At 45.1% G+C, this 24,642-nt stretch overlaps 1 protein-coding gene across 2 annotated transcripts in view; it reads left to right on the plus strand.

The window, feature by feature from the left end:
- Positions 1-3,548: 3,548 nt before the first annotated feature.
- The window catches only part of ARIH1 (ariadne RBR E3 ubiquitin protein ligase 1), a 34,843-nt gene continuing 13,749 nt past the window's right edge, over positions 3,549-24,642 (plus strand). For both annotated transcript variants that reach the window (XM_048481677.1, XM_048481678.1), the window contains exons 1-6: positions 3,549-4,180; positions 15,917-15,984; positions 19,153-19,297; positions 19,798-19,890; positions 20,832-20,887; positions 22,547-22,613. In XM_048481677.1, the coding sequence (XP_048337634.1) occupies positions 3,785-4,180; positions 15,917-15,984; positions 19,153-19,297; positions 19,798-19,890; positions 20,832-20,887; positions 22,547-22,613 (825 nt within the window). In that variant the 5' untranslated portion in view covers positions 3,549-3,784. The remainder of the gene's footprint in view (positions 4,181-15,916; positions 15,985-19,152; positions 19,298-19,797; positions 19,891-20,831; positions 20,888-22,546; positions 22,614-24,642) is intronic.

Consider the following 24,642-nt stretch of genomic DNA (forward strand, 5'->3'; position numbering starts at 1 on the left):
GCACTCTGTTTACGCGTGCCCACAGAGAGGGCTCTGAGTGCCACCTCTGGCACCCGTGCCACAGGTTCGCCACCACTGCTATAGATTATATTTCTTTCAACCACCCCAAGGTGTGTAAGAATAGCTGTCAAGCGGGGACCCCCCCCCCCTCCAGTGCATCTCCTAGATGTGCAGAAAAATATTATAGATTATATTTTTTAAAAACCACTCCAAGGTGCGTAAGAGTAGCTGTCAAGCGGGGACCCCCCCCCCTCTCCAGTGCATCTCCTAAGTGTGCAGGAAAATACTATAGATATATTTTTAAAACCTCTCCAAGGTGCGTAAGAGTAGCTGTCAAGTGGGACCCCCCCCACTGCATCTCCTAGGTGTGCAGAACAATACCATAGATTATATATATATATATTTTAAACCACCCCAAGGTGCGTAAGAGTAGCTGTCAACTGGGGACCCCACCCCCCCAGTGCATCTCCTAGGTGTGCAGAAAAATACTATACATTATATTTTTTAAACCACCCCAAGGTGCGTAACTGTCAATTAGGGACCCCCCCCCAGTGCATCTCCTAGATGTGCATAAAAACATTATAGATTATATTTTTTAAAAACCATCCCAAAGCACGTAAGAGCAGCTGTCAAACTGCCCCCCCTCCCCAGTGCATCTGCTAGGTGTGCAGGGAAATATTATCGATTATATTTTTTTTAAACCACCCCAAGGTGCGTAAGAGTAGCTGTCAATTAAGGACCCCCCCCCCCAGTGCATCTCCTAGATGTGCATAAAAATATTATAGATTATATTTTTTAAAAACCCAGCCTGCCATTTAATGCCCAAGTACTGTGAATTCTCACTGCCACCAGAACATTAAAAAAAACCCCAGTCAGTCAGATATGGGGGTGGTTGTGACGCTGGAGTCAAGGGAATATTGTCAGGTGCATGAGCTCCCAACTTCTAAGCAATCATTTAGGATTAACGTTTGTTTACTAACTCTGTAATTTATAATGCCAATAAAGGCTTTGGAATTGGGTTTTTTTAAAAAATTTTGTTGTATGAAGCCGCAGTGAACACACATTATTTTATGTGGAGTTGCCTGGAGAAAGAACAGGGAGTTATTTAATATAGTTAATTAACAGTACATAAGAATTTAAGCTGAACCTTCTAGATCAGTCTGTTTCACAGAGCAGCCAACATGTTGCTCAGGAGGACCAAACAGGGCACAATTCCGTACAGAGTTAGGAACATGGAATGGGCATTGCTGAGCTGACAATCCAAACCAGGGAGCTAAATTTGAGTCTGAGGCACCTCCAACACGGAATCTTATCTGAATAGTACCAAGGATAACTCCTAGATTTTGTGAACAGAATACTTTGGTCAGTAACTACCGCTGGCACACAGACAGTAGTTACAGATCAGAGATTTCTAGGTCTCTGAGGGCTTCTTAACAGTTTCCAACCTTAACTATTCTATTTTTAGAAGTTAATCACCGCCCCGGCTTGTGGTGCCTTCCTTCACATGTCACAAAAACAAACACTGGTTTTCCCTTCCGCTATTTATTTCATCTGTCTTTCCTGCTCTGCATTTCTACAGCAGATGGTTTGTCTCCCGATTCAAAAGCAGCCGCCATTTTGCAGCGTTGAATTTAGCGGCTGTGGACGCAGTCGGAACATTGAACGAGCGATTGTGAGAATTATGCTCTGAGCAGTATCACAAATTGTTTTCAAATAGTGAGCTTAACAGTGTTTGGATCTGTAGCTCTTTCAGAGTTCAAACTGCTCCAAATAAATGCTTTAATCCTAACAACAGTCCTATAAGGTTGGCCAGCATTATCTACACGTTGCAGTGGGGAGGTTGAGGAAGAATGTTTGCTTAAGGAGTATCCTAAGAACAAAGTCCCAGTAAATAGGTTTGAGTAGGATTACAGGAGTTCCCAACGTCCAGGTGGGCTATGAAGATATTTTGGTATTACAACTGATCTGCAGACCACAGAAATCAACTCCTATGGAGAAAATGGCTGCCGTGTGCTCTGTAGCAGAACTGAACCTCATGTTATCACTGAGAATTAATTGCATTTATTAATTACTTATATCAAATTGCATTTACTAATATTTCCATTTTATATTACTTGCTTACTTTTACTAGTCTTGTAGCTACTCTTAGAAATAAGAATTTCTGATTCTCAATTTGAGCTGAATAAGGAGTCAAGCAGCATGGATATCTAAGCTTAATGTTGATTAGGCAAACCCTTAAGGGCATAGGAGAAAAATAGTTTAGAGGCATTTAGGAGAAGATGAAGGTTGCATTTTGTTTTAAGCTTATCGATATTTCTTCTTTGTTCTGTCATTATATGCAAGCTTTGCAAAGACCAGAACCCTAATGAAATGGAAAAGTACAAGTGCTTATGAACAAAGAATCGTTAGCCTGTCAAAAATTCCACAACGTGATATGCTTCTGTCTGTCTGGCGACTTTGTATGCTATCCCAAGGTGTCTGTGATGTATAGGAATTTAATGACTTAGAATGTGATGCTTTTCTATAAAAGTTGACTCTTTCCTTCCAGGGTGCTATTGCAACCTGTTTCTCTCTAATAAACTGACTTAACGTCTTAAGATCCTTTGTCCTTGTCAGTTTCTTTGATTCTCTAAACAAGAATTGGGTCACTTATCCTGTTCCCTCTAATTGGGGTAACACTCACAGATCCAGAGCATTGTGGGAAAATCTTTCCATCATGGCCTAAAGCATCTTTTTTCTTTTTCTCCCACAATCTTTTTTTTAATCATTTTGTATTGAAGTCCCTCCCTAGGGTCTACAGTTGCCAACTCCTGCTTGGGAAGTACCTGGAGATTGTGGGGGAGGAGAGACCTCAGCGGAGTATAATACCATAGTGTCCACCCTTCAAAGTAGCTATTTCCTTTAGTGGAACTAATTTATGTAGATGGAAGAACAGCTGTAATTTGGAAAGGTCTCCATGCCCCACTTGGGAGTTGGCTGGGAATTCCAGCCTAACTAAGACTTCCACAGAACCCTAAAACTTTATTAGCAACGTGAGCATGCTTGTGTTTTAAACCAAAACACACGAAGAAGAAAAAAAGAGGGAGTTGAACAATATTCAAGACAGGCAGGGAATTTTTCCCCACTGAGATTGGAATAAAAACAGGCCTTGGGCACTCTTATGGCAATTTTGAAGGACGCGCAGGCGCACTGGGGACACCGCTCAGAGGACAGCCGCAGCGGGCTTATTTCTTATTCGGTCTGTGCGCATGCGCTCAAGATGGCCACCGCTCCTGGTTCCTTCCAGGGAAGCAGAACGGAGGGCGGCTGTTTGTCGCCGCACTCAAGATGTCCACCTGTTAGAAACAGAAGGCGTGGCTTAGGGGGGGAAGGGGTCGGCTCGGAGAACGCGCCGCACTCAAGATGAGCGCCCCGCCGCTCAAAGAAAGGGAGTGGGCGTGGCTCCCCGAGGCCACGCTCAAGATGCCCGCCGCGCGCCCCTTCGCAGGTTCCGAACTGGGCCGGCGCGGGGCGCGCGGTGACGTCACGCGACGCCGAGGGTTGCGCCCGCCCGCGCGTGCGCGGAGGTGACGGAGCGGGCCGGACGCGTCCCTTTGTTGGCTCAGCGGCGCCTGTGAGGAGAAGCGGGCGGGCGGGCGAGCGCGCGGCGGTGGTCGGCGCCCTGAGGGGAGGCAGGAGGCAGGCGGCCGGAGGAGCCTTCGAGTCCCGGCCCGCTGGGGGGGGCCGCCCGCCCCGGGTCCCCGCTGCTGCTGCCGCCGCCTCCGTCGCCTCGGCTGCCGCCGCCATGGACTCGGACGAGGGCTACAACTACGAGTTCGACGAGGACGAGGAGTGCAGCGAGGACAGCGGCGCTGAGGACGACGACGACGAGCCCGACGACGACGACGAGCCCGACCTCGACCTGGGCGAGGTGGAGCTGGTCGAGCCCGGCCTGGGCCTGGGAGGCGAGCGGGACGGCCTGCTGGGCGGCGAGACCGGCGGCGGCGGCGGAGGAGGAGGCCTGGGGCCCGGCGGCGGCGGAGGCCTGGGCGGCAGCGGCCTAGGCGGGCCCGGCCCGGGCGGAGGGGGCGGCGGCCTGGGCCACGACCAGGAGGAGGACTACCGCTACGAGGTCCTCACCGCCGAGCAGATCCTGCAGCACATGGTGGAGTGCATCCGGGAGGTCAACGAGGTCATCCAGGTGGGGCACCTGGCGGGGAAGCGGAGCTGGGGGGGGGGGTCGGAGGAATGCGGACCGGGCCCGGCCACGCCTCCCCGGGCGCTCCCTTGGCCTCCCCCCACCGGCAGCACGAGGAGGAGGCTCTGCTTATCTCGCTTCCCGTTCTCCCCATCCGCTCTCTTCCCTTTGCACACATTTTTATTTATATTTTATTTCTATTTTGCATTGATGTACGTTTTGCATTTATTTATATTTATTTATGTTTTTGCAATTATATATCTTGCATTTCTTCCCATTGCATTTCTATGTATATAAGCCACCACCCTCCCAAGGGACTCGAGGCGGCTTACATATATAAACGTAATAAAAAAAGACGATAGCATCAAAACAAGACAAAAATATTAACTTTTCCCCCTTAGTTTTGTTTCCTACTGATAAGTTTCCTTTTCCATTTATGTTTTCTTTCTCTCTTTGCATCTTTGTCCTTATGATTTGCATATGCGTTCTCCCTCATTTTCCTGTTTGTTTTTCTTGCCTGGCATTCCTGTCTTTATTTTTTTTCTGTTATTAATCTCTACCATTCCTTCTTTATTTTTAGGAGGGTTTTTTTGCTTTTGTATATATCTTTCACTTCTTCCTGTGAATCTTTCTCATGTTTTGTCTATTTGTTCTCCCCCAGTTTGTTTTTGTACATTTTCTTCCCTCACTCTTCTTTATTTCTCTGTTTATCTTTGTATTCCCTTCTTTATTTTTTGTTTGGCTTCTGTATGCTTTTGTTTTTTGCTTCTTCCTCTGTCGTTATGTGTTGTATATGTGTTGTCCCTCAGTTTCCTGTTTGTTTTGGTATGCTTTCTCACCTTGTGCTTCTTTGTTTATTTTTCTGTTAATCTTTACCATTTCTTCTGTATTTTTAGTTTCCTGGCTTCTGTATGTTTTAGTCTTTCACTTTTTTCTCTGTGCATCTTTCTCATTTTGTTTTGTTTATGTTTTTCCCTAGTTTCCTGTTTGTTTTTGTATGTTTTCTCGCCTTGCTCTTCCTTATTTCTCTATTAATCTTCAGCATTCCTTTATTTTTAGTTATCTGGCGAACTAATTTTTCTTTTTCCATTTATGTGATTTTCACTCTCACTCTTCTTTATTTTTCTATTAATCTTTTTCTTTCCCTCTTTATTTTTCTTTTTCTGTTCTACATGGTTTTGTTTCTCTCCTTTGATCCTGTAATCTTCCTTTTGTCCTCTATTTTTCCCCCTATTCTCTTTATCAATTATTCTATTTCCCTCTAGCTTTGTCACAAAAATTGCAACAAAAAGGCACACCGCTAGAAGATCCCAGATCGAGAGGTTTAAAAAGAGAACCTTCTGCCACTTGCATCCAATTTGAGATTTTTTTAAACAGTTTCTGACTGCAAACGTCCTTTCCAGCATTTAACCAAAGGAATCCATTGCCAAGTAAATAGGTGTTGCACTTGTGTCATCTTTGAAAAAGCTTGTTTGATTACAGAAATATTATCCATTGGCATCCCTTGTCACAGCTTGAGACCAAATGTCTTGCGAAGTGTCTGCCATTTCCAGTATTGTAGCAATACAATTCTGGCTATAACTATTAAAAGTGATACCGTGTATCACTGACTTTTAGGTAATTGGTCAGTATTACATTCCAACAGTTATGCTATTAAAAAGTGTATTTTTATATCTCATGATGTGTATTCCAATTTGGATTTCCCCCCCAGTTTTTTTAACAACTTTGCATTGTCCACCCCATATAAAAGGTGTCTATTATTATGCATTCTTTCTCTCTCCCCCCCCCCACTTTTTCCTCCCATTCCTTTTGTTTCAGTTATTTTCTATATTTGTGTCTCTCCCTTTTTGCTCTTTCTGTGACCCTTTTTTCTATGGCAGGGGAAGGAGAGCAGGAAAACTAGGCTAGGGCCAAAAAACGAAAACTCATGCTAAGAAGAGGTGGTAGTGGTGGAAGAGCACGTACATCCAATGGTCTTTGCAAGTGCTTATTCTGTCCACTGAAGACAACCCCAAGCTTCCTTTTTGGGACTCTGCCACACCAGTTTTCGATAGTACTGATCAGGGCTGACCCGAGCCCTTGCAGCAAAGAATGCTGGCTGTGAATGCGTGAGTCTAGCATGGAGGTGTGGGGTGGCCCATCGCTGTGTGGAGCACAAGATTTGGACCTCTACCATGACAGGGGTACCCTTTTCTGGATTGTGTTGTGTGGCTGCTAGAAGTGTTTCCAGACTCATGAAGGGTGGCACTTCATTGTCTGAATATTTGGACAACTTCTGGTTTGTATGTTTGGTTTAGGGCAAAGTTCATTTGCGTTTCCAACTGCTTGGGTGTGGTGAAAGGGATCGAGCTGTGTGTGTTTGGTTCTGGAGTACTCTGAGGCTTAGCTCCATGGTTGCCTTGGCATCTTCAAGAGCCTTCCAGTTTCAGCAGACTTCCAGTTTATTTTGGGGGGGTGGGGGAAGGGAGGCTGATTCATATTGTTCTTGGGAGGGGGGAGGTACAGGCACAAACTGTTGATTTTAAAAAATATTAGTATCTCAATGTTTCCCAAATCTGCCAACGGGGAATTGGCAGCATAAAATAAAACACACAAACAGTTTAAAGTTGAAATAATACAAGCAACATGACTAAAACTGGCACGTTCTGAGGGGTCTGTTCTTTTGGCTGTGTTCTAATATTCTATGAGGGTTTTTCTCTATTGGACTTTGTGCTCGGGATGGAGTTTGGTTGGTTGTAAGTGAACAGGACGAGAAAGAAGTAGTTTCAGGCTGCTTTAAGCATTGATTTTGCCACAAAAACCAAAGTGCATTATTTTGGAGTTTGTGAAAAAGCCGCCTTGTTCCTGATGTTACTCAAGGTACAAGTGGGTGGTGACCTTCTGAACATTCATTGCTGTATTTATGTCCATACTTGTTGGATTATCTTCTATTCTCCAGGGCTTCCTGTTTAGGACATCTAGGAATGCCCCAAGTGCCTAAACATTGAAAATCCTTTTTTTTGCCCTGCCAGTATAAATAAACATTATTAAGGCAGATAACTTTGTAGCACTCTGTGTTGTTAGAATCTTTACCATTTGGTTTTTATGGCAATGTTTGCTATATGGTTTATTCGTGTTGCAGAGAAATGGAAAAAGTAAAAGTTCCAGAAAGCTTCATGAAGGCCTTGTTTCAATATCTGCTCCTTACTGGATGTTTCTAAGGTTGACCTAATTTGGACAATACTAAACAGTCTCCAGCATTGAGCAAAAATATAGCAGTCCTTTTCCCCACCAAGTCAGATCTGACTCATGACTGCCCCTGGTGGGGTTTTCAAGACGAGAGACCTTTGGGGGGTGGTTTGTCATAGCTGGCCTCCACATCACACCTTAACCAGTGCTAGTCTAATAGTGGCATCTTAGAGATTAACAGCGTTTTGTTCTAGTCCAGGGGTCTGCAACCTGCGGCTCTCCAGATGTTCAGGGACTACAATTCCCATCAGCCCCTGCCAGCACGGCCAATTGGCCATACTGGCAGGGGAGCTGTCAGTGGTAGTCCCTGAACATCTGAAGACTTCCTGCCAGGTGAATTCCTCAACCCTTTGTAGACAAAATGGGTTCTAGTCCATGAAAAGTTGAAATAAAATCTTGTTGCTGTTAAAGCCCGGCACGTCTCCAGGTTTATTTTTGCTGCCCCACGCTAACTAAGTTTGATGATTGAACGTCCAGGAGAATGTAATATTGAATGATCAGAAGAATATAGCCTAGCAGCAGGTTTTATTTCTTCTCATTACTTCAGGAAGGTCACAACTATGCCCGAGTTTTGCGTTTTCATTAATCCCGCTTGAGGTGATGCGCAGTTGGTTAGCGCTAATGGACAGGTAGGCTAAAGGGATTTTTTGTTTGTTTCAAGCTGCATTTCTTTTGGCTTTTGGAATAGATGTCCTGCTGCCATTCACTGGGGGGTTTCCACAGCTGGGCCAGGCAACTAGTGGCTCGTGGCAAAACAGTTCGCTCTTTCCTCATGTGGGAAAACCTTGAATTGGAACTAATTGGAAAGGATGCTGCTAAGTGCAGGTGTTGGTGTGTTGGCTGTGGTTGGGTGGGCACCAGGGAAGAGATTCTCTGTGCTCTGTTCCAGTGCTGCTGTTTGTTTAGGAAACAGTAGGCCCTGCTATAAACACACGAGGTGGATAACAGAATTAAATATATTTATGTTTACAGTTGTATCAACTACAGAGAATTAATTCAGTCGTCGAGCAGCTAAAAGATTCACTCTCCCCATTTTTTTGCTTTGGCTCATAAGGCTTCCTGGAACAATAAGAAAAGCTTTTAAGTACTCTCTGGTTGTTGTTGATCCGTTAGGAGAGAGGCTGGGAGAAATTGGGTTGATCTCTTTCCTTCTGCTGAGCAGGCATCGTGCTGATTTTATATGGCTTCTTGCCGTTTATTCTTTTCAGTATAGATGGCAATTTGTTTTCAGAACTGTGTACAAAGGGACAGGCAGGCCTGTTGTGAAGAAGAAGAATTTGGATTTATATCCCCCCCCTTCCTCTCCTGTAGGAGAGTCAAAGGGGCTGACAATCTCCTTGCCCTTCCCCCCTCACAACAAATACCCTGTGAGGTAGGTGGGGCTGAGAGAGCTCCGAGAAGCTGTGACTAGCCCAATGTCACCCAGCTGGTGTGTGTGGGAGTGTACAGGCTAATCTGAATTCCCCAGATAAACCTCCACAGCTCAGGCGACAGAGCAGGGAATCAAACCCGGTTCCTCCAGATTAGAATGCACCTGCTCTTAACCACTATGCCACTGCTGCTCCTAGATAGTGAGAGATCTAGAGCTTACTGAGGTGCTGTAGCTGTGCGCTTTACCCCGCAGTTCCTTCATAAAGCAGAGTCCCAGGTCTGAAGTGATCCACGTCCTCAGACATGGTCCAACGGAAGCCAAACAAAGCCCAAGTTTAAGGAGCCTTGGGTAGAGCTGAAATCAGCAAGGGAGAGGTGAATAACTTTGCCACGTATTCCCGAACGTCTGTGGCATTCCGCCTCTTTCTCCCTTCCCACATTTTATAGTATTTGCCGAGTTGTGCTCGTAAGGAAGGCGACCAGAGAGCCCAGTTTTAGAAAAACAGGGAAGGGACTCGTGGAGTCACTCACAGCCTGGTGTGCTGCTTGCCAATTGAAGTCATGCGGGACGCTTAACAGCATAAGCATGTTCTGCTTTTTGTGTGCCTACAAGGCCTGTTAATCTCCTGTGAGATTCTGCTAGGGGTGAGAGTGAACAGCTGAAGTTTATTGATTCAGAATAATGAGGGCTGTGTTAGTAAGGAGTTTAGAGTGAGCAATTACGGCCAGTATGGCAGGCAGGTTCTCTCTCCTCCCCAGTCAAGCAGACCCTCCTGACGGTGAGCTTGTTTCCCCCCTGATCTCTACCATGGAGGCATTTTAGGAGTCCTCTCCCAAGCCCAGACATAAGATTGGATTATTATTCAGACAGCAAATGGGCTTCATCAACTGGGTCTCGGGCCCTTGGCTCTTCTTCCATTACCTGATCCGGTTCTCAGCCTCTCAGCTAGACTGGGTCCCTCCCGTCCTCCTCCTTTGCTGTTCAGTCTCTTCTATTGCTGAAGCTGAACTTACGGCCTTTGTTGCTTTCTAAGCCAGGGATTTATCCTGGAAGATTTGTGTAGGAAGAGCAGAGAACGAAATTCTTCTCTGAGCATCTGTCGCCACTAGTGCAATCGGAGGAAGAAGGGAAGAACGTTGGTTGTTGGGCCCTCAAGAATTGAGATGGGAGCATGTCACGAGTAGAATAGGTATCGAGAGATGATTGCAAACAAATGTCAGGCTTTTAACAGGAGATGCCAGCGATTGAACCCTGGGGCCTTCTGCATTCAAGGCGTTTGCTCCATCATTAAGCCAATTGGCCATGCTGGCAGGGGCTGATGGGATTTGTAGTCCATGAACCTCTGGAGACCTGTAGGTTGCAGACCCCTGAACCAGGGCCTCCCTCTTATCAAACTGATGTTTCTTGAGAATAAGTTCAGATGCAACTTACCTTTTGACAAGCTGACGGATAACCTCTTCATCCCCATAGAATTCCTTGCCGCTGATCAGCCCCAGCAATTTGTGAAAATTGTGAAGTTTGATTTTGTTTTTTAACCAAACCATTGATGGGTTCATATGAGGCAGATCGGCTTGTGAGTTACAGGCTTCCTTGTAAGACAAGTAAGGTTTTCTCTTCCTTCTGCCACAGCCTTTCAGTATTTCAGAAATCTTGCCTGGAGGGTTCCGCCCTCAGGTGGTTGTTTCACCTTCTTGTGAGAATATTTCGTGTCAGTGGCTACCATGTTTTTCTGTCTGTGCCCAGTTCCTTTTTAAAGAACTCCCTTTTTATGATCGCACAGGCAGTTCCAAAGTACAGTCCCTTGGAATGATTTCGGCATATTTGCCATCTGACGCAGTGTCAAAACAGAAGCCAAGTACTTATCAATAAAGTTACTGAGTGTAAAATTGAAGTTATTTTTGCAAGGCCCTAGCCGAGTGCTCGAAGGAGATGGATTGTACAAACCTGGATTGCACCAGGAAGAAGTCTGCATGAAGGAGATTTTTCTACACCTCAAGCCATTTCTATACTGTTGCCTTCAGGTAGGAACTTCCATCAGACCAGAAAACCCAGCTAGAATCCTACTTCTGACACCAAGCAGGGATTTTTCTTTTGTTATGGATGAGTTATGGATCCCTCAGTCCCGTCCTACACTCTGGTATCTGGTGTGTTCCTGATTTCAGATTCACAGTCTTTTCCACCCTTTGAATGAGACCTAATGAGGACTGAGCCAAGAAAATTGCAGTGATTGAAAAGGAGCGTTTTGGGGCACCAAGCATGCAAGGACAGGAGTTTGCAACACAACTAAACAAACCCTTTTCTGTTTTCTCTGCTTTCTGTGTTGAAGACACAAGTTGGGTAAGGACGTACTTCATCTATAGCAAGAAAAGTGAAGGAGACTAACCTCCGTAGCATCAAAAAATCAGTTACTTGCGTTCTGGAAGTGTAATGCAAAGCAAATCAAAAGAGATGAGGTCAAAATTAATAAATAAAAGTTCACATCGGAGAAGCAAACCTGTGCTATTTAACTGAAGAATGCAACAGTGACACATACTTAACTGAAATCTGTCTTGAAAGTGATCTTCGCAAAACTGTTGAGGTTTTGCATCGTTTGACTGGACACGTTAGATCATCAGGGGCACTTTTTATGGCTCCGTTATTGCAAGCCAGTGTTCCCTTGCTTGACAAAAAACTTTAATTTGTCTTCTGAGTTGAGATATATTTTAAAATGTTTCCAGAGCTGTTTACAGTTTAGTGCAGTGGTTAACCTTCCTAATGACGCAACCCTTTAATACAGTTCCTCATGTTGTGGTGACCCCCAACCCTAACATTTATCCATTTTACAGATGGAGAACACTGATGCAGAGAGTCTTAGGCGACCCCTGTGAAAGGGTCGTTCGACCCCAAAGGGGTCGCGACCCACAGGTTGAGAACCGCTGGTTTAATGGCTAACGTCATGAAGTTGGGACCCATTTGAACCCTGTCGGAGCAAACTGAGCAGCCACAGAATAAAAACAAAGCCTCCGTCTTAAGTTAAAAAACTTGGGAGTAATGCAGATCTTTCGTACTGTTTCTCAAAGAAGAACGTGGTGGAATCTCATTGCAGTTTGCTTGGACTGAGCTGTCCTTTTTAAGGAGGGCTTTCTGCGGAGTCTGCTTCTGCTGGCTGGGCAGCTCTTACGGTTGCAAATGATGGTACCCTTGGTTGGCAGACCTTTCTGAGTTTTCTAACTTTTTTTGGGGAAAGCAGGCAAGTGCCTTCTTCTTGTACTGTCCAAAATGACTGCTTTGCAGTGCATGGGAAGAGAGGCCTTCAAGACAGGCCTTGGAGCAGGCTTGGCATATTTGCTAAACGGTCGGATATTGCCTGACTGTGGTTGAACGTTATCAGATATTCAGTAGAGATAAAGAGAATCACTTAAACAAGCGGCAGCATTACTTTTAGAAAATTCTTTGCGGAGACGCTGGTTGGCGAGGGGAGGCGGAAGAGTGTTCTCCCCTTCATCATAGCTTAAATAACCTGGACAGCAAAGCAAAACTCCTGTTGACCTCTTGCTTCAGATACTCTCCACAGACCCAAGTTTGAATGGTTGCTGTTGCGTCTCTTTATTTCTACATTTCACTTTAATGTCACTAAAAATATATATATTATGGAAGCTGTAACTTTGCCGGGTTTTAAGCAGCCTGCAGGCCCTTGATAATATTTTTAACCTGGAGCGCTGGCCGAGAAGAACAGAACAGCTGTCTTTAGCTGAAACCGGGTTGCACCCTTCTAAGTCAGTTTAAGTTGGCACTGTTTGTCCTTGAGGCTCCAGAGCACGCATGTTATCACCCTAGCACAGGCCTAAGACAGCGTTACGTAACCTGTTTGCTCTCCGAAGCTTTAGAGTAAGCTGGTTTGTAGACGGCAAATACTTTCAAGATGTGAACAGAATTAGTTCATATCTTGGGAAACTGCTCGGTCAGCAGAAAACCACTTCTCTGTGTGTTTTGAGAATACCTAGAATACTTATTCCGATTTTCTTCAAGGCTGTAGCAGAATTAACCTGGCGGAATGACGTAAATGAACGCTCCGCAGCAGAGACCTGTTTGAGATGGGCCTTTTCTGATGCGATTCGCTTTGTTTTAAAAAAAGAAGCAGCAAATTCTTGCTGTTAATATTGACTATCGAATCTTGATGAAAATGTATTTTATTTGTTTCTGCAATTTATATCCCGCTCTATATCAAAGTCTCAGGGGCGGTTAACAAATGAGGATGAACCCTGTTAAAACATACAAAGTTAAAATCAGAGGAAAAACATAGTTAAAGCTGCATAAAAGTCCATTTAAACCACATTAAAAATCCTCACCCCACCCCGTTGGCTGGCATCAGTGAGAGGGTCCCAGGGGGTCTTTGTGATTCACTGTGGGCCAGTGGGCAAATCTGCAACAAGGTTTTGTTTGAATTGTAATTTTTCATTATTTTATTTATTTATTTATTTATTCGATTTGGTAAACCGCCCTACCCCCAAAGGGCTCATTGTAAAGCAGCATTTATATACTGATATCAAGCATCACCCTTTGTGCACACTTCAATGCTATACAGAGTTACTCGAGGCTGAGCTCATAGATTTCAGTGGGTTTAGCTCTGTGGAGTCATTTAACAAGCTTGAACACTTAAGTTCCGAGTTTGCAAACTTGTTTTCCAAACAGAACACAACCCTTAGGTTTGTTGGCTTGGTATGATGACTTTTGGGGTGGGCTGTAACTCCGCTGTAAAATAAAAACCTTGTGGCAGAAAGAAACAGTATTTCTTTACACTTAAGCTTTTGTGGGTCACAGTCCAGTGAGTTGCGACTCATGAAAGCTAAAGGAAATAAGTGCTGCTAGTTTTTAAGGTCCGGTTAGACTGTTATTTTGCTACAACCAAAGCTGCCTCTTGTCAACCAGGTTGTAAATCTGCAGAAAACGGTTGAAGTTAAAAGAAAGAAGTTTTCCTGCTTAGGGGACAACATTAGTTCCAGGGAGTTTAAAGGTGTTAGACCCTCCTGTTCTCACCAAGACATTTCAAACAGTTGCTGATTAGTTGAGATTTAGTTGCTTAGTCGAATTATAATCTGTTACATAACAGACTCAACTCAGGGTTGAACCTAAAGCTGACCGATGTTTACATCATGTAGTTTGTGTACAGATGTTACGGACAGCCCCATCCGAGGGGTGGGTTGTGGGCCTGCCCGCACTGGGTTACCGCCCCCCCGAAGAGACTTCCTAGAGGCGCAAGGTGTCTGGAAAGTCAAAAGGGCTTTTTGTCACTGAGGCCCCTTCCGCACATGCAGAATAACGCACTTTCAATCCACTTTCACAATGGCTTGAAAGTGGATTGTTCTTTTCCGCACAGTGAAATCCAGCTGCAAAGTGGATTGAAAGTGCATTATTCTTTATGTGCGGAAGGGGCCTGAGAAGCCCCCATTGGCTGTAATAAACTTAACACCGCCCTTTTGGGTGCTGTGAGTCTGAGGCTCCATCCACCAACATAATCCCACGAATCAAGGAGAAGCCAACTAACATTGACCCCCCAGTCCACCCCCACTACTGTGGTGACGACAGGGATGCCAGGACACTGGTGCTAGTGTCCCGTGCTGCATCCCAGTGCCGGGGTGGGGTATGTGCAGTGGCTGCCTACTGGCAAAATCACCCTTCCGCCAGGGTAAGGGCCCTAGGGATGACAAATATGCCATCGCGACCACGCTCTGCTCCCACTGGTGGATCCCCCCCCCCTTTTGGATGGGGCTCTTGGTAACCTAGTTTAGGCCTTATGGTTTGTTGGAAACCACTTAGAAATATCAAAGATTAGATTTGAGGATTATGCTCCTAGGAAGCATAAAGAGTCTTTCCCCCGCTTCACCCCTTTGGCATATAGCTTAGTGACTTCCCAGTTTGTACATTTTGATTTTTTTCTTGGTTTATGGAAAATGCAAGTTTCCCTGAACTGCAACCAGTGTTGTTTTGGAGAGTTCCCAGGGTGTTGTACCTACAAACTGAACCGAAAAGAATTCTTGGGTTGTCTCTCAAAAGTGGTGAAATCGTTCTTAAAACTCAGCCGGTTAGTGGGCTAGCTGTTGGCTGGAGCGAGATCTCGCCTGATGCACAGCCAGGACTTCAGTTCAGAGTTCAGCAATATAGAATTCCAATACCATATCAACTGTTGAGTGACTGGTGTGGAAATTACACTGAGCAGGAGTCTAGCCCTTGCAGAAATAAATTGTACTTCTCTTTGGGTTATGGCTCTTAAGAGTGCAGTCTTTTGCTGCATCACCTCCAGTCTACCGCACTTGCTTTCAGTGGGCCTTCAACTGGATCAACTTCACACAGTAGTCTGAATCGGTTAATGGTGTTCACGTACCTTGGCATCATGTTGAAAAATGAAAACGCTTCCCTCCTCCCCCATTGTTCTTAAATGTTTTATGGGTTTTTTTTTTGCCTTATTTGGTTATATATCAGTGGCAGATGTGTTTAGCTTAGTTTTAATGCTTTATATATCAGTGGCTAATATGTTTAGCTTAGTATTGATATTTCATACTGGGAGCTGAGTGTATATAGTAGCAATCACCTTGAACTGATAGTTTGGTATGGAAATATTATCAGAACAGAACAAATGATGGCCAGAGATTTTTGGATCACTCTCTTAGCAAATATAAAGCCTCTTCAAACCAATTTTTCGTCAGTCAGAAGAACATGGAAAAATTGGTTTTTAGATTGGTTATCTCTCTTCTGCACTTCTTGGAGATTTAGATTCTGGGTAGATATTGTGTTTATTCAATCTTTTCAGCCTTAGGTTTAGTGGAATGTAAATAAAACGAAAACAAAGAACTGCCATAAACTTAAATGCTAAAAATCATTTAAAAACATAGGCAAGAACTCTGATTCTACCAGCCAGGGTTGAAATTAGCCTTGATGGATGCATTGTAAACTCACCTTGATCATAAATCAATGTGTGAAGCACATATTCTAATGTTAGTCATACTTTTATGTTAGATGCATCACCTACACAGTGCAGAGGGAGCTCAATGGTTCTTTAGTCTGTCCCTAAAATACTAGTGATGGCTAACTGTATTAAAGTCATTTTTTATGTGACTGCTCAGGCCTCTTCTGCAATGACTTTCCCCCCTTTTTTCCCCTAGAATCCAGCAACTATCACCAGGATACTCCTTAGTCATTTCAACTGGGATAAAGAAAAGCTGATGGAGAGGTAAGCAGGAGCTTTCTTTTTGTCATTGGCTGTCACACAGGTTCCTGTAAACCCCCCTTGGTTTAGCACTCCCGTTCTCAGTGTCTAGCTGCAAAGAAGATGGCTGTTTCCAAGAAGTTATATTTACATGGCTTATAAAGATCTGCCCTTAAAAACAAGCCTCTCTCTTATGAAGCGTGAATGTGCTTGCATCAGCATGCAAACAACTAGAATACCTCCAAGATGCTGCTGTCATTTCCGAAGCAGCCAGTCATGTCAGGATGGCCGGTGGATGTGATAACTTTGGCAGGGTATAGCAGTAATATACTATCTGACAAGAATACTGCAGTTACAAGCAGGGTTTTGCGGCATGTGTTGGCTATGGCTGAGCTACCCTCCAAAATCCTTTGAACATGGAGAGTGCCAGATGTACATAATGTTTGCAAAACAGCTTCAAATCCAGATAAAAGTAAAAAATTATCTTTGCACAAGCTCCTAATCCTTTCCATTATCCAGTGTGCTGGAAATCGCAACCCCAAGCGAGAGCTGATATGGGGAAGTAAAAAAATGGAATTGGGAAAGAATTGCTTGCAAAAGTGAAGAGTCCGCATTGCGTTTATTTTAATCTGCAAGATTTACGTTAGCCTGAGAGTTCGTGTGCCTAACGGTATCCCTAGTTCTCCCTGAGAGTAAAGCAGCAGCGTAGGTCTCTTGGTAGGGGAGAAAAATCTAAGGTGGCATTACAGAGTACTGACTGTGAGAACAAACATCCACAAGCTGTGTGTTTCCTTCTGGGGCTCCTGGAAGCACAATTGGGATACATTTGCTGCTTAAAATTCTAGTTTGATTCATATAACTCTTCTTCCTCATGCCTGTGAAGGAGGATTTGTGCAACTTCTGGATTGGTTTGTGTTGAAGTCCTGTTGGAACAGTTTGGAAAATCTCCTGGCTTTCAGTAAGAAGCAACACCAACTTCCAGAATTGTTATCTGAGCCCAAGACTGTGTTTCCCCCCTACCTCTGCACACGTTCCTTAATTGCCATTGACTCATTTCCAATACCTCTCAGTCAGCTTTTGTTCCAGTCATACTTTCTAGGAAGTGGTTTGCTTTATTCTGTGTGTAGGTTTCCTGATTAGGAATTGCTGGGAAATGCTTGCAAACTTGAACTGTGCAAAGTTAACACTGGGAGATTCTTGCCTTTTCATGTTTTAAAACCTTTGCTGCAGGTTTACGATAAATCAAGGCGATGATGGTACCTAGGCCAAGTCGCGTTTTTCTTTTAATGCCAAGACTTTCTTTCTACACTTATGCACCCCTCCAGATGTTGTGGACTACAGTTCCCACTATCCCCTGCCAGCATCATGCTGGCAGGGGATGATGGGAACTGTAGTCCATAACATCTGGAGGGCTGCGAGTTTGATACCTGTTAGAGGATAGGGGGAAGGTACATCAAAACAAAGAGGAACTGGGCGCCTGTTTTTCACACAGTTCTATTTTTTCCTCTAACCGCCAACTCCTGGCGCCTTTTGAGATAGCACGGATCAGGACAGAGCGCTGGCTGGAATTACTGCCAAGCCATTTTGTCAGAGGAGAAGGCTTGCCTAGGATAAGTTGCTAATAAAGATGTATTGATCTCCCTTCCTCCTCATTGCCAATAGATGAAAACACACACACACACACACACACACACACACCCACCCACACCCATTTTCAGGCTGATTTTAGAATGGGCCACATCTGGCATTGCTCCAGCAACCATGTTTCCATAGAATGGTTTTCAGACAGCAAATATGAATGAGGAAGGCCCTGGGTGTAGTCAGCTTGCTGGGTAAAGAATTGAGTTTGTTTTTTTACAGACCCTCGTTTTTAATGAGTGACCTTCCATACCTTTTCTTTCTGTTTTTCTGTTTTGTCCAGTGGCTTTAGAATCCCTCATGCTCTCTGCCAGCTGGTGTCGTAGTCAGGTGCATCCATCAGAGCTTTCTGTTTCCTCTGTGTATCTGTGTATTGGCTGGGCTGTATCAATAGGAGTATAGTGTCTAGATCGAAGGATGTAATCTCTATTCTGCATTGGTTAGACCCCGCCTGGAATATTGTGTACAGTTCTGGGCACCGCAATTCAGGAAGGATATTGACCAGCTGGAACGGGTCCAGAGGAGGGCAACCAAAATCCGCTTGCAAACAAGCACGTCTGGTTCACCAGATAAGCCTCTGCCACTCAGGTGGAAGAGTGGGAAATCAAACCTGGTTCTTCAGATTACAATCCACCTGCTCTTAACCACTACACCACACTGACACTACACCACAATGGTGTGGCTTTGTAGACCAGGGAAGGGGCTAGTCATCTTTGAATGCTCTGAGGCTCTTTGGGTGACTTGGGGGCAGTCACTCTCCTAACCTAACCTACCTCACAGGGTGGTTGTTAGAGGGATAGAATGGGGACAGGAGTATAGTGTTCAGCTATCCTCAACAATTTCGATGGTGATCAAATAAGCGATGGGTTTTCCCTTTGGTTCATCTTCTGAATAGCTTCTGTCTACTGCTATATGAGCCTGGTAAGAAAGTTGTGAGATAGAAAACAAAGTTGTGAGATAGAAAACAAAAAGGAAGTATGAGTGCCCTGCATGCGAGCGAAGATGAAAGCATTCCCGTGTGTCTGAAGATTTACTGTCTCTAATTTTTTTACCCTTCAAGCTGCCAAACTAGTGCATTACAGCTTTTTAAAATATCAGCTTGGTCAACCAGCCAATCTGCTATTGTGTACTTGATTATGGCTTTTGTCGAACGTTGGCTAATTTTGAAGTTGTAATATGGGGGAAGAAGAATTTCCCTTGCAGCAGGATATTCTCTGAACTGACCATTTAAAGCACAATCTTGAAAGTGGGGTAGCGTGGAAATGGGTGCTTTGATTCTCATCTTTCAGGAAGGATGCTGGTCTACTGGCTGCAGACATCTTTGGGAGCTGTGTGAGTTTCCTCAGTCTGACAACTTTGCAGGGCCAGGCCAGACAGCCAACTCACTGTGTGATGACAGAGGATTGAGGCCATTCCTATTTATAGGGCTCCAGAGCTCTAACTTGCCAATTCTTCTGACGGCCCCAATCTAATTATTTTGCAGTGAAGATCAGGTGAACTTTCTTTGTCCAGCCTTTTGACTTGGCTTTGCTTTCTTCCCGTGTTCATAAACAGGTACTTTGACGGCAACCTGGAGAAGCTGTTCGCAGAATGTCATGTAATTAACCCTAGCAAAAAGTCTCGAACACGTCAGATGAACACAAGATCATCTGCACAGGACATGCCTTGCCAGATATGCTATTTGAATTATCCCAACTCGGTGAGTATTGTGAAATTGAGAACTGGCAACTGATAATAAATAGCATTTTGTGCTCATCTGAGACATATGAAAGAGCTTTTCTCTAAGTTAGCAGCCCACGATATGCGTCCAGGGGTGTGTTTTCTGACTTACTAGTAAGGGGTCACAGCAGTGCTCCAAAATCCTTCCCCGATATGAAGATTCAGGGGTGTGCTCACTCTTGCAGAATTGTATATCACATCCACTCTTATGTAATGTTAGTTTAGCTTTATGATTTTAATGATGATTTAAACCTGGCTGTCTACATAGCTGTATGTGCATATTGACAGCTACCCTGAGCCTGCCTTGCTGTGCAGGAGGCAGGGTATAAATTAAGTTAAATAAACATAAAATAATATTTGCAAATGGGCAATGTGTGGATATATATATGCGTTGCAGGGGGTGGGACTTGATGGCCCTTGGGGTCTCTTCCAACTCCATTGTTCTATTATTGACGTCACCTTTGCCTTTTCTCTCTTCAGTATTTCACTGGCTTAGAGTGTGGACACAAGTTTTGTATGCAGTGCTGGAGTGAGTATTTAACTACCAAAATAATGGAGGAAGGCATGGGACAGGTAAAGTTCTGTTTCCGTTATTACTTTTGTGGAGGGGAGGAACGAGCAATGGGTTTTGGTTTGAGGGTTGGGGTGGCTGGCTCATGATCTGGGCAAATGGGTTTGGTGCCAACTGACGTTAAGTTAATAAGTCTGACCGAGATCTGAGCTGAAAATGTAATCTAGCAGAGATTTAACTGCTAGGTGTGCACTGTTTAGGTCACAGTGTCAAACTCGCGGCCCTCCAGATGTTATGGACTACAGTTCCCATCATCCCCTGCCAGCATGATGCTGGTAGGGGATGATGGGAACTGTAGTCCATAACATCTGGAGGGCCACGAGTTTGACATCTATGGTTTAGGTTATATGAGAGCCAGCGTGGTGTAGCGATTAAGAGCAGGTGGATTCTAATCTGGAGAACAGGGTTTGATTCCCCGCTCCTCCACCCGAGCAGTAGAGGCTTATCTGGTGAGCCAGATGTGTTTCCGCACTCCTACATTCCTGCTGGATGACCTCAGGCTATTCACAGTTCTCTCTGAACTCTCTCAGCCCCACCCACCTCGCAGGGTGTCTGTGGTGGGGAGAGGAAGGGAAAGGAGCTTATAAGCTGCCTTGAGTCTCCTTACAGGAGAGAAAGGTGAGGTATAAATGCAAACTCTTCTACCAACACCAAACTGGAAAATTCCTGGAGATTTGTGGGTGGAGCCTAGAGAGGTCAGGGTGTGGGGAAGGGAGAGACCTCAGCGGGGTATAATGCCATAGAGCCTGCCCTCCAAAGAAGCCATTCCTCCCCCCCCCCACCACTGTGTGATTTATTTCTGTATTCAGGTGAGCAGTGGTAATTCTAGGAAACCTCCAGGACCCACCTGGGAATTGGCAACCCTGTACGCAGGTTTTAAAGGTTATTCACTGCCACCAGAACAGAGAGGGCTCTGACCACTTTTCCCCTCTTTCTTCTTCAGACAATTTCATGCCCTGCTCATGGCTGTGATATCTTGGTGGATGACAACACAGTTATGTGAGTATCGTAGCTTGATGGCCGATTAAACGATAACCCTTTATTAAGCCACAGAACAAACCTGTGGGAGCTAATTGGCTCCAACCTGTCTGAAGACGATGCCGTAGATGGAAGGACGTGGGCCCTTTAAGAACTCTGCGTGCCCTTCATTGCCTTTATAAACACTAGAAACACTTCGGGTTCATCATCTCCTTCGGCTTTTGATGCCCTGTCTACCATCCATGGAGCAGCAGTGGCGTAGTGGTTAAGAGCATGTGCATTCTAATCTGGAGGAACCGGGTTTGATTCCCCGCTCTGCCACCTGAGCTGCGGAGGCTTATCTGGGGAATTCAGATTAGCCTGTGCACTCCCACACACGCCAGCTGGGTGACCTTGGGCTAGTCACAGCTTTTTGGAGCTCTCTCAGCTTCACCCACCTCACAGGGTGTTTGTTGTGAGGGGGGAAGGGCAAGGAGATTGTAAGTCCCTTTGAGTCTCCTGCAGGAGAGAAAGGGGGGATATAAATCCAAACTCTTCTTCTATGTTACCATCTTCAGCAAATGGCCGGTCCCCTCCTGCCAAGAGTAGGCGAGTTGGGGTCCGGGCGCCTCCCGAAAATAATGGGTTTTATGTGGGTTATAACGTTGTTGCTGTTTTAATAGGATTGTAAGCTGTTAGTTATTGTAGTGTTGGATTTGTTGCTTATTACTCTGTTGCTGTTTTATTGTTCACCGCCCAGAGCCCTTCGGGGATTGGGCGGTATACCAAATCCAAGAAATAAATAAAGATAAATAAACGTTGCCGCTTATGCTTTTCATGCAAAATGTGTTGTGCCTGGGAACAAAACCTGCTCTTTCAGAATTGTCTCCTGTCGCAAGGAGCAGTAATTCTTTCTCATGAGCCGTATCAACATGTGTTACTGAGGCATATCTGCTTCAATCCTCCCCCCCCTTTTGTGTGCTGACCAACCTCTCATTTTGCCTTCCATTTGGAATCCCCTTGTTCTATTAAATTACTGGCTCAGTGGCTTCAAAATCAAGATTACCCGCAACCGGTATTACTTTAAACCGTTCTGGACTCAGAACAAAATCAGGGCAAGCAGCGGCGAGTGATAATGAGTAAAACAGAGTGTATATTTTGGATGCTTTCTAGTGAAGAGGGGGGGCGGGATTTAATCTGCTGTTCAGCCCGGCTTGGTTTTTAAAAGTGCCTCATTTACTTCCATTTCCAGACAAAGAATTCAAGGAGAAAGGTTTTGTGTGTGGCTGTTGTTTAGGGTGTGCAGTCATGTAGGAATCTGCAAGATGGGTGGGTGTTCTGGCTACTGAGAAACAATATAGTGTTTGTGCCTGGCAGAGAGAACCTTTTGGCGATCTGTCTACCAGGTCCCTAACCACTGCCAAACCAAGTGTTTTCAGTATTTTTTTTAATTGTGAAACTGGCACTCTGCCCTGATGTTGTGCGGGATTTGGGATGCCTCTTTCAAGGAGGCCTTCAAAACCACTTGGCTTTCTGTTTCCAGTGTGTTCTTTTTGTTACTGTTTTTATTGTGTTTTTGCTTAAAGCGAGGCCCTTTGATCCGATAATTGTTGACTTGCAGCTCAAAATAAAGTAGCCGCTGAAATCTTGACTGCAAAGGAACACCTTTTCTAAATAAACTTTCCCCTCTTCTCTTCCTAGGCGCCTGATCACAGATTCAAAAGTTAAATTAAAGTACCAGCATTTAATAACTAATAGCTTTGTAGAGGTGAGTGTTCAGTCTTAAAATAAATATTGAAAAGCCTGGATGTGATTCTGTGTGAAGCTTCTTTGCAGGCCTTTTGTGGGTACTGTTTTTGCTTTTGTTTTTTTTTCAAAGGGGGAGATCAGATTTTGCTACAAATTCACAGCCCTTAACTCTGTGAAACTCTACTTGAACTAAGCTTTTCATGCTAAAATGGTGGTACTGATGCCACTTAAAGTATACCAGTTCCTGAAATCAGAAGATTCTGGAATGTTGCTGTTGTGGCAGTATGCTGAATCCTAGAGTTGGAAGAGACCACCCAGGGCCATCAAGTCCAACCCCCTGCCATGCAGGAAGGCACAATCAAAGCGCTCCTGACAGATGGCCATCCAGCTTCTGTTTATAAACCTCCAAAAAAGGAGACTCAACTACCCTCCAGGACAGTGCATTCCACTGTCAAACAGCCTTTACCATCAGGAATTTCTTCCTAATGCAGCAGTGGCGTAGGAGGTTAAGAGCAGGTGCATTCTAATCTGGAGGAACCGGGTTTGATTCCCAGCTCTGCCGCCTGAGTTGTGGAGGCTTATCTGGGGAATTCAGATTAGCCTGCGCACTCCCACACACGCCAGCTGGGTGACCTTGGGCTAGTCACAGCTTCTCGGAGCTCTCTCAGCCCCACCTACCTCACAGGGTGTTTGTTGTGAGGCGGGAAGGGCAAGGAGATTGTAAGCCCCTTTGAGTCTCCTGCAGGAGAGAAAGGGGGGATATAAATCTAAACTCCTCCTCCTCCTCCTCTTCTTCTTCTTCTTCTTCTTCTTCTTCTTCTTCTTCTTCTTCTTCTTCTTCTTCAATGCGTAGGATCTTTTTTTCCTGCACTTTGAATCCATAACTCCTTGTCCTAGTCTTTGGAGCGGCAGAAAACAAGCTCCCTCCCTCTTCAACATGACATCCCTTCAGATATTTAAACACGGCTATCCTGTCACACCTTAACCTTTTCTTCTTCAGACTAAACATACCTAGCTCCCTAAGCCAGTCCTCATAGGAATCCAGGCCTTTAATCATTTTGGTTGCCCTTCTCTGGACCCATTCCAGTTTGTCAGTATCCTTCTTGAATTGCGGTGCCCAGAACTGGACCCCAGGTGAGGTCTGACCAATGCTGAATAGAGTGGTACTTCCACGTCCCTCGGTCTACCCACTGTGCTCCTGTTGGCGCAGCCCAGCATTGCAGAAGCTTAGGCCTGAAGTCCCAAGGCTTGGCATAAAGGCGTTAGACAGCTGTGGCAGAGATTGCCGTCTAATAGTTTCTGAATGCCAATTACCCCTCTTGCCCTGGACAATTCGAACGTTGGGTTCACGACCAGTCCTCGGAGAATAAGCGGGCATTTGTTCTCATTGCCTTTGCAGGATCTTGGCTGCTCATGAACCAAATCCAGTGTTAACAATGGGGTGACAACCAAGTAGATCACAGATGTCAAACTCACGGCCCTCCAGATGTTGTGGACTACAACTCCCAGCATCCCCTGCCAGCATGATGCTGGCAGGGGATGATGGGAGCTGTAGTCCACAACATCTGGAGGACCGCAAGTTTGACACCTATGAAGTAGATGTATCAGGGTATCTCTGACTTTAAAACTTCAGGGGATGCTCAGCACAACCTGGCTGGCCGCTCCTTTGCCTAACAAAAAGCACATGGGTTCCATTTGCAAAACGCCAGTGGTGCTTAATGCAGACAGGGCTGCAAAAGTATAGCATATGTGGACTTCAGCGCAGCCTTTATGAATGAGGCTTGGCTCGCGGCCAGGGGTTAATGATTGCAATGCTGGGCCATGCAAAAATTTGCCAGGAGGCCCGTTGGCGGAGCGCTTGCATAACCTCCGCAGCTGGTCGCATGTGGATATCACAGTTCTGGGGCCTCCCCAGGTAACCGTTGGCTGCAGTCATCGTGCCGAGCAGTTTTTAAAAGCTGCTTGCCGTTGAGCCGCCTGTTTTGCTTCGTTTTGAGCCGAAGGCGTTGAAAGCCTCTCAAACCAAATAGCGCCTTTCCCCGTGCATG

Source organism: Sphaerodactylus townsendi, linkage group LG17 (genome assembly GCF_021028975.2).
Source record: "Sphaerodactylus townsendi isolate TG3544 linkage group LG17, MPM_Stown_v2.3, whole genome shotgun sequence".
Classification (NCBI taxonomy): Eukaryota; Metazoa; Chordata; class Lepidosauria; order Squamata; family Sphaerodactylidae; genus Sphaerodactylus; species Sphaerodactylus townsendi.